This window comes from Archocentrus centrarchus, chromosome 13 (assembly GCF_007364275.1).
Source record: "Archocentrus centrarchus isolate MPI-CPG fArcCen1 chromosome 13, fArcCen1, whole genome shotgun sequence".
In the NCBI taxonomy this organism is placed as follows: domain Eukaryota; kingdom Metazoa; phylum Chordata; class Actinopteri; order Cichliformes; family Cichlidae; genus Archocentrus; species Archocentrus centrarchus.
The window spans coordinates 39,871,343-39,886,892 of NC_044358.1; the positions used below are offsets into that span (position 1 = coordinate 39,871,343).

General features: G+C 41.3%; 1 protein-coding gene across 2 annotated transcripts; it reads right to left on the bottom strand.

The window, feature by feature from the left end:
* Window positions 1–917: 917 nt before the first annotated feature.
* Window positions 918–13,981, bottom strand: cab39 (calcium binding protein 39). 2 transcript variants are annotated; one of them, XM_030745130.1, is made up of 9 exons: window positions 13,753–13,981; window positions 10,999–11,154; window positions 10,668–10,832; window positions 8,722–8,840; window positions 5,902–6,070; window positions 4,639–4,698; window positions 4,118–4,183; window positions 3,596–3,739; window positions 918–1,577 (listed from the first exon to the last, which is right to left on the bottom strand). In XM_030745130.1, the coding sequence occupies exons 2-9, from the start codon at window positions 11,110–11,112 to the stop codon at window positions 1,389–1,391; spliced, it is 1,026 nt and encodes a 341-aa protein (XP_030600990.1). In that variant the 5' UTR covers window positions 11,113–11,154; window positions 13,753–13,981; the 3' UTR covers window positions 918–1,388. The 2 variants fall into 2 exon arrangements, with proteins under 2 accessions (XP_030600990.1, XP_030600991.1); XM_030745131.1 differs by lacking the exon at window positions 13,753–13,981 and adding an exon at window positions 13,226–13,379.
* Between the last annotated feature and the right edge of the window lie 1,569 nt (window positions 13,982–15,550).

A 15,550-nucleotide genomic window follows, 5' to 3' on the forward strand; every position in this document is an offset into this window, starting at 1 on the left:
AGTGAGAGTGGGGTGGGGGGGGAAGGAAAAAAAAAAAAAAAAAAACAAGTTATTGAAGGAACTGGGGAAAATCTTTACCACCCTCAACTCCAGTTAGGTGATGATGATCATCCAGCACTTCACAAAGTGCACAAACACACAGGCTTTAATGTTTCAGGAAATTCCCCACCATTCCCTTCTGCACCTACACACCCCCCCTGCACATTTTCAGCAGTCTGAGAAAGAATCAAAAATGTAGATGGAGAATAAAAAGATTAAGAGATCCAGAGCTGAAACAATGACATTCCTCTGCTGTACAAATTGTTAATATCCTATAAGGTTAGCTAAATGTGAGCTGGCCCTTTAAGGTATGTACAAAGAAACCCACCAGCAATCAGCAGAAATGCAAAAACACTGTCACTTGTTTTTTTATGGTTTAGAAAGTAATTTGATTACAATTAACCAAAAACATGATGTTTAAGGTAATATATATATATAATATATATTCATATATCAAGGTTAAACAAAAATCTACAAAGCAAAAAAAAGAAAAAAGAAAAAAAAAGGCATATGTACATGTTCATCCTGTCCCAGAAAACAATAAAAAGACCCATTTCTTGGGCTTCACCAGATACATACCCCCCACCCCCCCGCTTTCTGCATGTGCTTCAAGCGCCCCGTTGTAACGAAGCACACAGGAGGTAAACGGTGCGATGGCATCTGAGAGTTTGCCCCTGCAAAACGAGCCACTGTTGCGTTGTTGGATGAAGGCATACATGTAGCGGTTGCTGCGATGCGCACAAATTTCCAAGTTTGTGGCACCAAACGTGGGTGCCAGACTGGATGGGCCATCACAGAGCTGACGCCGGGCACAGCCATGGATCTGTCACATTTCGAGGCATGCAATGAACACACCAATGTTCAGCTTGCTCGTACCATTTCCAAGATCTTAGGTGACATTTTTGCAGCACGTGTGTACGCATATTTTTTTTTTTTTTTTAATGTAATATGTATGTGTGTAAACGGGTCTATTTTTGTTGCAGGAAGTCTGACTTACTTTATATGCACGGACATTTTCTGCCAATGTCTGCCAACGTTCGATGGACTGTTGTGTCAAATACAATATACCATAAATGTCTCAATGTGCGAGAAAGCAGCAGCAACTATTATTTTCTCTTCTGAAGGAAAAAAAAAAAATCAAATGTTCTGAGGAGCAGAGGAGATGGCGACTTCCTGAAGAGTTGATATGAGTAGGTTTTTTTTTAATTTTTTTTTAAATTTGTTTCCTAAATTTCTGTTCAGAAACCAGAACAGCAGCTGCTGATGGAGTCCGTTAAGCAGATGTCGCCTGGATGTTATCCAGACATGGTCCTGGTGGCTCCTCCCTATACCTCTGCACTCACTTTCTCTCAGGCCTCCTGGGGTGCAGGCCTCTTAAGATCCCTGATCTGTTTGACCAGGTAAGTCTTTTCATCGTTAAACTGTTCGTCTTCTGTTCTGTCGTTTTGAAACTTGCTCAGAAACTCGATGAGTTTAGTCTGGTTCTTCAGCAGGATGTCGAGGATGGGCTGTGTCTTGTTCGGGTTGGCCACAAACACCTGGCAGTGGAGAGAGAGATGAAGAGAGGGAATTTTTCAGGTGCATACAGAACACGTGTCTGCTGTGTTTGTTTTCTATAGGAGTGTTTCCCACAATCTGTATTTGTGGTGACAATGAGGCAACAGACGTGTTCACAAAGGGGCTCACCCACACTTTACTAAACAACTTATTAAATAATAATATATATACTTTGTCACAATAAATAATGAACCAATATTCAGCTGCCTCTCCAATAGGTTACTCATCCAGTGGATGGACTCCAACCCCACTGTCTCGAACTGCAGCCAGTGATGGCAGTCTGTGCTTGGCATCACAGGCTCTGTGAATTCAGTACATTAGCACGTGAATCAGTTCTCCACCTGCTGCAGGTTCAGGTTAGAGTGACTAAGCACAGCAAAACAAAATACAACACAGACTACAGTCACTATTTCCAGTCCATGACAGTGGCGTGAGTATGACCGCAGGACGAGAGCAGCTGAACGATAACGATGACCGCCACAAAAGCGATCATCGGCCTTTTGTGGCGGTTATGTTTCTCTACCGGCAGTTTCTCGGCCTGCCGGTAGAGAAACATAAGAAGCGAATGGCAGAAGCAGAACTTTGCAGGTAAGAACAAGGGAACTGTGTCGAGATGAAAAATAAAGAAACGCTAACATTTGTTGTAAACAGGGGTGGGACTCGATTAAAAAAAAAAAAAATCAATCTAATTAATTAGGAGCTTTGTAATTAATTAATTGAAATTAATCACATTTTAATCACATTTAAATATTTAACATGATAAATATTAATTTAAGTTTGGTTGATGAATGAATCAATATACATAAGCTTAAACTTCAAAATCTTGTTTATTTTCCCACCAGTCTACTACACAGACCAACGAAGGGTGGAAGTGCTCCTGTGATAAGCAAACTCCTGAAATTAAAGTTAAGCATCATAACTGGATAGTTTTATTCAACATTAATGTCTCACTTAATAAGGTTGGAAATTAATCATTCGCTCAGCTGTATTCCTTGATGTTGTCATGCTTGTTTTAACAGCTTATTTTGAATAAAAGATTTAAAATTAAACCACAAAAAGGAGAAAAAGTTCGTTCTCCGTTTAACCAGCTGCTTTTACACAGCTGTGCTTCACACTCACGTTGCTAGGCGACATGAACTACGCAGATGTGAGGGCAGCTGATATGAAGGCTAGCCGCTCACTTCCGGCCTCTGCGGTCTTCGTGGGCTGCAAAGGGTCTACGTGGGCCGGGTCCTTCGAACGATGCGGCCCCCGAATTTTTGACATCGTGCGTCGATATAATCTGTATGCCTGGAACTCGTGCACTGAGAAACGTTCCACGGTGCAAAGTGCAATTAAAATGGGTTAAAAATTTTAATTCGTTATTTTCCCCGTAATTAAAGTCCCACCCCTAGTTGTAAAATGTACTTTGGTGCTTGTCAATGCACTCGGGCAACTAGCCCAAGTAAAATTCATGCGTGGGGAAATACTGTATCGTAGAGCGCTGATGCCCATCTTTCAGTGGCAATACCTCTGGGAACATGGTGCTAAAACAACCAAACCTTTGAAAGACGTGCTTATCATTGCTGGAGAAGATGAAGTGAAAACACCACAAACAAAATACCAAATTCTACTTTATCATTTAGTAAAAACTATTTCATAAATCGTGATATTTTTTTTTTTGGAAGCAACTGTGCAGTTAACTTTTCCTGAAGGTTTACTTGTTGTTGCACTGTACGGCTAAGCACTCGCCTTTACTCAAGAATGCCCCGAGTTCTCAATTTAACAAATTAGGGGTTAAATATTTAAACAAAAGTTTCAGATCCATAATGGAACTAACTGCCAGAATCCAAACAGAAGTAGGAATAAAGCTCCCTGAATTCATGAATGATTAACACAACATGATTCTTCTGCAAACTACACCTATTAAAGTTGGGTCATGTGCATTCAGCACCTCTCTTTAGCTCCACGGCCTTGAATCTTTTCCACAAACAGCTAACATACAGTGATTTGATTTTACCTTAAAAACGTGGAAAGCCTCAAACTGGATGTTGCGGCTCTTGTCCCGTAGCAGGTTCATCATGAGTTTGAGATTCTCTGGCTTGCTGATGTATTTTGTCATAATGGTGAAGTTGTGCCGGTCGAGAAGCAACTCCCCCAATAACTAAAGTTAAAAAAAAAGAAAACGTATTCCATCAGTAAGACTGTATTTTGCATTTCTTTTAATAAATATGAACAAGAAGCCCTGCTGTACTCTTTTTGTATATAATCATTAGTCTGTATTACAGATGGTGGCTTCACAGCTACAAAGTACTCAACCTTCAGACTGAAATCAAATTAACCACTGCAAACATAAGGCCAGTGAAGGAACCATCAAAGCTCTTTAAATAACCATATACTTTTGTGGTCCAACCACTAGATGGCAGTCATGCTAAGCTTGATTCAGAGAAACCCAACTCTGGAAACCATCTTTAAATAGTTCTCTGAATACAGTTGTACCACTATGTGAAACCTCTTTACTGGCACGATCCCGGGTTCTTACCTTGAGGGACTGCCTTTTGGTCACGTAGTTTTCTGAGTGGAGTAGCTTCTCATATTCACTAAAGAACTAGAGAAGGAGTTAATGAGACACGCAAAATAAAAGTGGTCGAGGAGCAGAGGGAAAGAGGGAGTCATCTGAATGCTTCAAGCAGTGTTTTCACAATTACATCTGTATCTTGTATCAAAACACTGTGACAGGAAAATGAGAGCTTTTCCCCTCACGGACTGACAGCTATGTTGTGTTCCCAGCCTGCAAATTATCTTCCAAATGGCTGGTTTGATGTTGTTAGAAAAAAAAGATTGCCAACATGCTAAACAGGCAGCGACAGACCTGATTTACATGTAACTAGTCAAAAGAAACTGGTTGTTTTATCTGAAGTTTATAGCTGTCTCAAACATGTTCAATTGCAAGAAAAAAAAACATAATTCTTTGTTAGGGGTCAAGATACATGATTGTATTTGACATGAAACATTTTCTATACTTTCCATGCTGAAAGAGGTTTTAGTTCAACATGGACTTACTCTGTCGTAATGTTGCTCCAGAAACTCTGCGCTCAGTAGCTTGTGTCTTGTAAGGAGGTCCTGGAAACAGACAAAGCCAACTATGAGCAATACATTCAGACCTAATGCCTAGAAACGAGATAGGCCCCCATCTGTCTCCTTTTTGTACGCTGCAGATACAAACCACTCAGCACAGGCTAAAATAACCCAGACAAAAACATTCCAATTTCAGCACTAAATGAACCTCCATAAAGCTAAGATTAGAGAGAAAACACATTTCTGGTTCCTGCTTGATGAGTGAAGACGATTATCCTGTTTCAAATGATTTACTTTATCAACGTTATCTTTTGTTGGATGGAATAAACACTTGTACTGTCAAGACACACACTTGAGTACCTGTATTCAATAAGTAAAAGTCTTTTTGAATAAAACAAGATTTATTCTACTCTTTAAAAAGGTAAAAGAATTCCACAATAACTACAGAGTGTGCAGTCACTTTATTAATTCTATAAAAGCCTGCACTCAGATACTAAGCTATTTGGATTTTTGCTGAGTTATTAGATCTTTTTCTTTTTTTGCTGGTTTATTATTTGAATGTGGCTAAAAGGAAATCCCTCTCGCTCCCAGCAGAAGGTATCATCACACTTCAGTTCACATCACCATTTTGTACTTAGTGACTTTGCTGCTCAATTTAACCATTTTTGGATACCCTTTAGTGGAGTTGTTCCCTCAAAAAAAAAAAAAAAGAAAAACTCTCTCTCAGAGTGACAGAGAGCAGCTGTGCATAGCATGGGGGGGGGGGGGGGGGGGGGGGGGGGACTTTCTGCTGCTTCTTATTCTCTCTGTGAGTGATCATTGTACATGTACTACCCAATCCAAAAAAAAAAAAAAAAAAAAAAAAATGGCATTTGGGGCATCCTTATAAATTGCTCTTTCATTTACATGCTGGCCTCCCACTTCCAAAAAATACCTTCAATATGAGTCACTCCACTGGAAACCTGACGATGGTTTAGATATTTATATAATGAACATGAATATATGGCCGGGCTTTCCCTTTTGAAACAAAGAGGCAGATCATGATAGTTGAAGTGGTGAGAGCTGGTTTTTAATTCAAGGCATTACTTTCTTGTCTTTCCTGTCGTAAAAACAACAGCAGTACCACGTGCTTGCTGCCGGTGCGTTATCAAGTTTGCTTTGTTTAAGCTATTTAGGCAGTTATGGCTATGAGGAGCCACAGAGGTTTTAGAACATGACTCCAATAGATGAGCAACTTTGCGGACTTACTTTGAAAGTGGCAAATGCGTCTGAGGCAATGTCGAATGTGGACATCTCCACATATCTGAAGAAGTCATAGAACTGTTCTGACCACAGTGTGATTTTGGCCAGCGGCTCATGTCTGATACACTCCCTCAGCATGATGCCGCAGTTCAGTGCAATCTCTGGAGACTCATACCTGTAGAAAACATCAACATATGGAAAATGATTTGTCATTTTGCATTTCACGTGTACACACACACACACACACACACACACACACACACACACACACACACACACACACACACACAAAGCACAAAAGGGATGGTTTCCTAAAACAAGAACTAAGTGAGTTGCAAAATGTTTTGCAAAATAACAGCATACAGTCCCTACAAAGTATGTTATTAAGTAATTAATAAAGGAAAGAATTATTGAGTAAATACAGTATTTCTGAAAAACTGTTTCTGCACACTAGGTGCACAGTACGTGCAATGTTTAATGTTTTTTTTGTTAAATGTTATGGCGCTTCCAACAACCACATCATATCAGGAGACATGAGTGTAACGCCACCTAAACATGTGCAACTGTGATGTATGCCTACTTTATTTAAACCTTCAACACTAACATGAGTTTTGTAACCCCATCCTTCTCACTTTAACATGGGTGAAAAGGAAAAAAAAAATCCACATCAGCAGACATTAGTGAAACCATTTTATCAGACTTCAAATGTTTAAATAGAGTGTTATTATCTGCAGCAGGCAATCCAAAGACTGCAGTTTTATCAAAGACAAATGACGAATAGTGACTGAGCTGGGAGAAAGCTTATGGTGTTTGCACTACTGATAATGAGAATCAATTCTACTGTGCAACACACAACAAGGGAAATCCCAATCACAGTGGGAGTATGCACACAAGATGTGCCTTCTCTCAGAGCACTGCTTTGTTGCAGACATTTAAATAGTATCCTTTAGGATTAACTAAACAAACACAAAAGAACAAAAAGCTCCAGTCATGTTAAGCTGTGCAATATAGCTAAGATGTGACAATCTAAGGAGTAAATGTTATAGTCTAAAGCATTACAATGCTAGAAAATGGGAACAGTGGTGCATCTATTCACCTTGCCCCAGGTACAAAAGGACCAAGGCTGAAGCCATGTGCTTGCTTTTTACAAAACAGGTAAAATTTTAAGAAAGGCTTTTTAAATCCTTTAGAGTAACTAGGATTTCTGGACCAGTTACTGAAAATGGGGTCTCACCTTCATCCAAGTCACAATGATAGAAACAATCTGACTAAACTGACCACACACAAAGAGTTGTGCTTTTCATGTCTTGAATGATCTCTCTATTGCAGGATTGAAAAAAAGTGAACTATTGAATTTACTAACTTGTAGCAGCAAAACCCTCCATCAGATGTTTCCTGTAACTGCTTATAAGACTTGCACAACCATGAGGTGGAATTTTGGACCATTTCTCCCAACAAACGGTTGTAAACTGGGATGTCTCTGAGGTCCTTCAACAACATCTTAATTGGGTAAATCTCAGAATCCTGACTTGGCCATTGTAAAATGAGTTTTTCTTTTTGACTAATTCAGTGATTGAATTACTTTGCACACTTTAGGTCACTGTCCTTCCACAGCACTGGAAGAAAACTGGTAAATTTTCTAGATCCAAGAACTGTATGGTATCCGGGCCCTGAGATAGCAAAGCAGCCGTGCTCCCTCCACCACATTTTACAACTGGAGTGAGGTTTTGGTGTGAATGTGCAGTTTTGTTTTTTTCTTGACACATAGCACCTTTTTGTCTAATCTATCCAAACAACACTGGCCCAGGCTGGTGCCTATCCCAGCTGTCACAGGTCGAGAGGCAAGGTACATCCAGGTTGCAAGCCTGTCGCTGGGCTAACACAGTGAAACAGACAACGTACATTCATACCTATGGGCAATTTAGAGTGAACCAATTAACCTAACCCCAGTAACTGCATATCTTTGGACTGTGGGCGGAAACCGGAGTACCCAGAGGAAACCCACGCAGACACATGCAAACTCCACACAGAAAGGCGCAGGCCAAGGTGGATTTGAACCCAGACCTTCTAGCTGTTCTTCTAACTGTGAGGCAGCGGGGCTAACCACCACACCACCGTGCTGCCAGCTTTATGAATTATAATACTTTTTTTTCTCTGGTTCTATGAAAGTTGTTGTAATTAAGTGAACTGGATCAACTGACTCCAAAGAGCTTTTGGAGGCATTATGAGCAAAGTGGTTCACAAACTTTTCCCAGTCTGGACTGTGCATGCTGCACAACTGTTTGTGTTATTAGCAGCTGCTCTATTACTGCAAAACAAATCATGATTATCCACTGACTTTTAAAAAGATCACACTTTTAAACTCTTACTTATTTTTATTTCATTCAAATTATGTTATAAGTATAAATGGAGCGAGGTCAAGCCCTGACCAGGGGATATCTGCAGGTGTGGATGAGGGGCACATCAATGAAAGCCACTTGGAGAGGTACAGCAGCAGGAGGGGCAAAGCTGTGTGCCAATTACAGCCTGGCAGGGTGTGATTTGGGGTTTTTAGTAAGGGGTGAAAGCAAGCAACAAGCCACATGCCACAAGCTACAGTGGTCTAGCATGCCATATACTACCGTTTTTATAATCTGTAGTGAACTGGATTGCCTTTTCTATTTTTGTTTTTCTTCTGTAGGCAGCAGCTCTCATTTCCCTTTATGTTAGGAAGTTACTTAAGAAGTTGCTTGGCCTTTTCGACAACATGTATTATTTACAACAACAGTCATAATCAAATAATAAAATGATCATGGGGGGCAGGATTACGCTGTGTGTATGTCTTACCCTTTAAGCAACATGAAGAGGATATTCTGCTGAGTGCAAAGGTACTCCACCGTGGGTGTCCGAGTACCAATCTGACGCCTCAGGATGTTGTTGAAAATCTGAGCCACATCTTTTTTACCCTGATGATGACAGAGAAATACCACATGAACACTTACAGCAGAAATCTGTGTATACAATAGGGAATTTGTACACAAAAATCATTTTACAGCAAGCTCTCTGGGTGGAAAGCCAAGATGATGCAGCTGTAATAGTAAGGTGTGGTGCTTTATTACACAACAGCTAATGAATGGCTGGGAATTTGCTGCATTTTTAATTTTCTGTGGCGTGGAAATAAAACTTGGAGGAAACATCCGTTTTCTTGAGAGTTAGACATGTGGACAGAAAATGGCACGAAACGCAGTGACCAAAAAACAAAGAGACGCCGTCATATACTGGCAAAATTGAACACATCGCAAATGTGCACAAAGTTATCAGAAATGTAAAATTACTGTCACGTTTCTATCTTGCACTCTCGTGCTTTGCAATTGTTAACCAGCCTTTTTTCTTTTGAGCAGAGAGGGAGGATGAGCGAGGGTAAAAGAGGAAGAGAGATCACACAGCACAATGAGTCATACTGTGATGGGGTGAGTCAGGGAAGCCTGCAGCAGTTACCAAACACCACTAGTCTGACATATTGCAGAGAGACATGAGTTTGCCCACATATCAAAACAGGCCAGTTTGTCATGAATAGAAAGCTGTCAACCCACGTGTGTGTTTTCGAAACATCCTGCTTTTTTTCCCCCTCTCATACAGGGTTCCTGCACCATTTTTTTAAAAAACTAAATGCTTTTAAAGACCTTTTAAAAGACTTCAGTAAATAAAAATTGAGACCAAGCAATGCTGAAATTATGTATTACACTTGTTTTTTGGGAGGATTTCTGGCTTGTTTTTCTATAAACAAACCACAACTACAGCCAGGGTAAACAACTATCACTAGTAATAAAATTGCTACTACAGTGCTTTTCTTTGCCACACATAACAGTGGGTGAATTTCTGTAGATTTCTGGACTGCCGGTCAAACAAAACAAGGACTTTAAAAACACCACTCTGAACTGGGGTCTGTATGATTCACTGTCCACAGTTTCTATCAGCCCAGTCCAAGTCCAGCAACTGCTGGGCCTGAAATAAACCACATGAGGGGATCTTCTATCTTCAGCTTTTGTTTTTAAGTCATCAATTCAACATTTACAACACACACACTTAAATTACATGTCTTATTAATTGAGCTTAGGAACCTAATTTAATTTGTGGAGATGAGTATTGTTTATTGTTATTGTCATTTTATATCAGTCATATTGCTAGTATAGTCCATTTGATTGTGCATTTCCTACTGTGCATTACTAAGATGACTTTTCATTTATTTGCAATAACTATAAAGTTACTACAAGTCCACTGCCAACACACAATGTTCCCCAACAAAAACACTAACGCATTTGAACCGTGTTGTTATTAATTTTGGAATTTGTGGATTTTATTTTTTTCCAGTGGATCTGTGGAATACCCAAACACAAACAGCAGCATTTTCATACCACAAATATTATGACTTAATACTGTTTTACCTTCAGATGCTCGGTCACGCCACTTATACTGACGAGATACTTTATTCCTTGCCATAAGGTTAACCTTGGTGCTCTCTGCCTGGTTTAGTGTGCCTTCAAACATAATGTCTCTCACTCCTTTTCACAATTTCTTATTACAAAATGGATCCTTTACATCATATGTGCCAAGTGCGCCAACTTCCACATTACTTTAAAGCTGCTAACAGAACTGCAGACAATGACTGCAGGTATTTTAAGACACGTGTGTGAGACATTCTTACAGTATGTGCATACCTTTGATAAACTGAGAACACCGTTCAATATCTACGACTGCTTCCTGTTCTTTCAGCTCTACATCAAAAGTCTCACCTCAAAGTCGATGAGCTGCAGGTCTGCTATCAGGGTGCTGAGTAATCCACTGTTGTAGAGCTCCTGGGCTAGCTGGGCCACTGCTTCTGTCTGGGGCTCTTTTTCATTAGTCCCATACAAGATCTCCTTCATGGCCACGAGACTCTTTGACACCTCCTCTGTTGCCTGAATATAGGCATTTATAAGAACACACAAGTTAATCCAAACCACAACCTGAATACATCAGATTATTTCAAGTTTCAAAGGATTCCTTCAAACTCATGTTGCAAAATACTGTGAAATCTCTGATGTGATGGATACCGCAGCTGCCAGATGAAGAGATTCACCCTACCTTCTCTGCTTTTTTGTCCGAGATGTCGTGCTTCTCAAGCACCGTCATGCTGTCCTTGAGGTTCTTGACGATGTCCGCTGGCGACTTGTGGGACTTGCCAAAGGGGAAAGGCATGGCGGAGAGTTACCACGAGTGACCAGGAACCCGACTGTCCACCTGAGGAATGAAATGTAAACTAAATCCATCTTTTAGAGCAAGTACAATCACAGAAATTATATAACAAGCAGAAACAGCATTCAAAGAACCCTGAACAGAAATCTATAGAAGTTAAAAAGGTTAAGTACTGCAGAATCAGGAAATGTACTGATTGTTGCTGCACTGACAGCTGTGCATGGTAGTGGTAGATGTGGCTCTTTGTTACTGTATTAAAGACATGGGCAAGACTACATGTGATGTTTCTAATCATGTGAATTTGCATTTTGGCAATTGTTCAGTTCTCGTGGGATAAGCGGAGATCCAGTTCACGTCGCCACTCTGGATTGAGCCCTTAATGAAGCTATAATCTATAATCTTTGAGCAAAGTAGTACAAGTTAGGTGGGGGTAGTAAGGCGGTGCACTCCATATATCCTGTAACAAGGCCACTAACCCAAGCATCAAACTATGCATCAAACCCCAAAGAAGAGCCCATTGCACACATTTGATACTAATAAAGTTAGGCTCATGATATTTATATAAATAAACTTGTGGAAACAATTTAGGACATGTAGCTAGATCTGACCTTTAATGCTTCACTGAGCAGTGGTGCAAGTTTGTGATTTTTTTATTTATTTATTTTTTTTGGTCATGATTAAATGATTAACCATGCAATCAGTTTGCTATGACACAGCCCACCGCCTCAGACCTTTGTATGTGTGACTCCCTCCCTTTAATAACACACCTAAATAGGCACTAGCTGGCATTCCTAGATATACTTTATCAGTTCATATTTAGGTTAGTAAACACACCCTTTAAAATCACCAACCTATAAAAAAAAAACAAAAAAACAAACAAACAAAAAAAACCCTCCTAACCCAGGATAAAGAAAAACAGACAGCAAAAACCCTTGCAAGACCACAGGTGATGCAACAGACAGATGTGACCACCATATCTCACTGCTGCTCCTATTAAACTGGGTAACTTAACATGGACCCCTTTCCAAGAAATGGTCTGACGCACCCAACTACCAGGGGCAGGGGCAAAAGTCAAAGTTTTATGGACACTCAAGAAGTGACACAAGCAGACCAATAAAATGTAATCCCATTCTCATGATCACTTTAGCTAGAGGATATTTAGTGATCTACAGGTGCAAATCGGGCACCGACACCAACCTGTTTTCCAGCCGAGATCCTCTAAACTGTGCACACAAACCCCGAAGCTGTCACACACTTCCTCTTATATCTTGGCAGAGAGTCCACATTTAGAAAGCAATGTTCGAGGCAGGAATAAAAATCCAACCAGCACCCAAAGTGGCGGAGGTGCTGTCCACCATTCATATATAATGTGTCGTGTGTGACGGAGCTGAAACACAAGTGGTTCGTCTTGCTTGCTTACAGCTTCATTAATGTAGAAACGGTTTAACTTCGCCAGGTGGTCAAATGCGTCTTTCTCGCATGCTAATGCTCGCTAATGTAGGCAGCAGGAAGCAGCAGAGCTGCCTCTCCGATCCTGACCCGCCACATGACGCACACAGGAGAAAAGACACGTTCAAAATCTGCAGCTCAGACCTAGCCCACAGCCACTGAGCAGGTGTCGGGGTAATGTTAGGCCAACAAATGTCAGCGCTGCTGCGAACCTGACTTCTATACACAGCCAAAAACGAAAAAATCCGAACCCGTGCGAGCTCTCTTTGGGTCGGACAGACCTCACATTTCCATGACAAGTACCAGAACACAAACAAAACCGCCTCATATGCGCTCCAGTGTGAACCCCACCATCTTTCAGCAGCAGCAACGGATGCCCTGCTATCATCTGAACCTAAGCTAGCAACCGCTACTCGCTGCTAGCTGCTGCTAGTCAAGCCCCCTGACTTTTATTTACATATACAGCCAAGCCACATATGAAAAAACACGCACAACTATCTACAAAGCGTTAACACCTGCACAACTTAAAAACTAACTGCAAACCTGCGGCCCAGTGAGCTGAACAGCGTAAGCCTGACAGTGAGCACCGCCCATTTCTGTTATCCATGCCTGGTTTGTGATGGTGAATCTGTCAACTTTACGCAATGCTAACAAAATGGACACTTACTGAATAACACGGAGTCTAGCAAACCCAGAAGCGTTTGCCGTCCAGCTTGAGCGATATGTGACTTAGCTTTCTTTAATCTCTACCTGACAGCAAACTTTGTCTGCGAGGTAACGTGGCCTGTAGCATTTCAATCACAGTCCACCAAACAACACTGCGACCGTTTGCTGGCGTGTGCGTGTGTATGTATGTGTGTGTTGGGGGAGTGGGGGGTGCTGTCGACACAGAGGCTTCGGCAGGCCCACTGCTTACAAACATTTTCCAGCTGCTAAACCTTCATTTAAAACCATTAGAAGTTAAGGGAATAAATTAAAACCTAACCAGTTTTCATAAGCTAAGAGTGGTTACGTTAATTAGCTAGCTCGGCCTAACGTTAGCCAGGCCTGGCTGGCTGCTCGCGTTAGTGCCGTGAAACCCACGCCTGACAGCAGCAGGCTAGGCTCAGCTAAAGCGCTTCCACTCGCTGAGAGCTGCCCAGAAAGCAGTGTCTGCAAATTATAATGCATAGCATAACATTCTCAACGCAATACCTTGCAAACGGCGTTTTCACTCGTTTCTCCCGATTTGTCAAGACAGCAAAAGGCAACTCAGGTGCTCCTCGGAACAAAAAGTGCTTTGTTTTCCTTGCTCGTGTCGCCTCCCCTTGCGTTTGTACTGTTGTGAATTGTGCAGCCCGTTTCCTCCTAGTGCTTTCTCTGAGTCCGACTGGTAACGTTAGCGGCTGTCACTGCAGTGCCATCCAGCGCCACCTCTGGCGGCCTCGTGTCATGACAACAGTGGCTGTTCGCACGCTGTAGGGAGCTGCTAGATGACCGCAAGAGGGCGCGCTCATCCCACAGACCGATCTTGGGACCTTCTGTAAACTTAATCTAGGTTGCTACTTGATATCACATAAATTAAGTAAGACTATATGAAAAAAATATGTAGATCATTCTTCTACAGAAGGGCAGCTGTGCCAGTGTTTCCACAGCTGGGACCGAAAGCATGTGGAACTAAATCTTATAACAGAAAACCATCAGTGACTACTCAGTGACATTTTGCCTACAAATAAATGTATGCATGAGATTTTTTTTGACAGCTCTAAAAGTATTGATTCCTGCTGCTATAACAACATTTCACTTGGGGGGAAGGAGCATTTATACTCACCAGTTACTTATGCCATCAATTTATGGTAGTGGAGGTCTCTGCAAACTTGCATTTCTATGGTTTGCCTACAGGTGTGCTGTATACAAAAAGTGTGCAGCAGTGGTTCCCAAAGTGTGAGCCATGGCCCACAGAACAGCTGCAAAGGTACTGCAGGGTGACTGCAGTAATATTACTCACAAGTATGCATAGTTATACATTTATATAGTTGTATTCATTTATTTAGTCCCAGGTATTTGAAAGTGTCCACTCCTTCCACCTCAGCACCACTGATGAGAAGTGGCTTCCTGCTGAAGTCCACAATCAGTTCCTTTATTTTGCTGACGTTAAGCAGAAGGTGGCTGACCCGGCACCAGTTCTCCAGGCAGGAGACCTCCCTCCTGTAGGCTGTCTCTTCATTGTGGGAGATTAGTCCCACAGCAGCCGTGTTGTCAGCAGACTTTATGATGATGTTGAACTCTGACGTGGCCTCGCGGTCGTGGGTGTACAGCGAGTACAGCAGAGGACTGAGTATCACAGCCCTGGGGGGATCTGGTGTTGAGGGTGAGGGCAGATGAGCTGAGGTGACCCACTCCAAAACTATAATAAGATGTCTAAGATATTCTACCTCATTACAGACTCAAAGATTGTTATCAGACAATGATTGATAAATATTAAAGCATGCAGTGTACAGAAATCATATGAGGAACAAAACCTGAGCATCCAACTCAAGTTTTGGAAAGCAAGGCAGTTTAACCCTAGGGTGCAGTTAACCTAAATCTGGAGTACATCGCATGAGTATAAAATGTCATCTGAACGAAATGTTATACTTGCAGATTAACATTTGAACCCAAAGCACAATTATTTCAGATACTTTTGACAGATGAAATGACCCATATTAGCTGTAGATAGAATTATTAAACCTGCAATAGCTGGGCTATACTTAATAATATCAGAATACCAGCCAAACACCTTTGGTACTCGGAATAAGCCTACATTTTATTGGCAATATTTTCTGAAGCAGTACTCTAATATTGTGTGGTATTGTTCCATTAGCATGAATACTTCCTCAACTTCCTCAAGACCAGTATTAAAACAAAGGAAGTTAAGACTGTGCAGGCAGTGGCTCAGGAAGCAGGCAGCTGTGACACACTGTAAGCAAAGTCTCAGGCTAGAGCTGGCAGAAGCAGAAAGAGGCTTTAATTT

Coding starts and splice junctions, on each gene's coding strand:
- cab39 (XM_030745130.1), bottom strand. CDS start 11,112: ATGCCTTTCCCCTTTGGCAAGTCCCACAAGTCGCCAGCGGACATCGTC. Junction 10,833..10,998: donor CGGACAAAAAAGCAGAGAAG/GTAGGGTGAATC, acceptor GCCTATATTCAG/GCAACAGAGGAGGTGTCAAA. Junction 3,740..4,117: donor CCAAAAGGCAGTCCCTCAAG/GTAAGAACCCGG, acceptor TTTTAACTTTAG/TTATTGGGGGAGTTGCTTCT.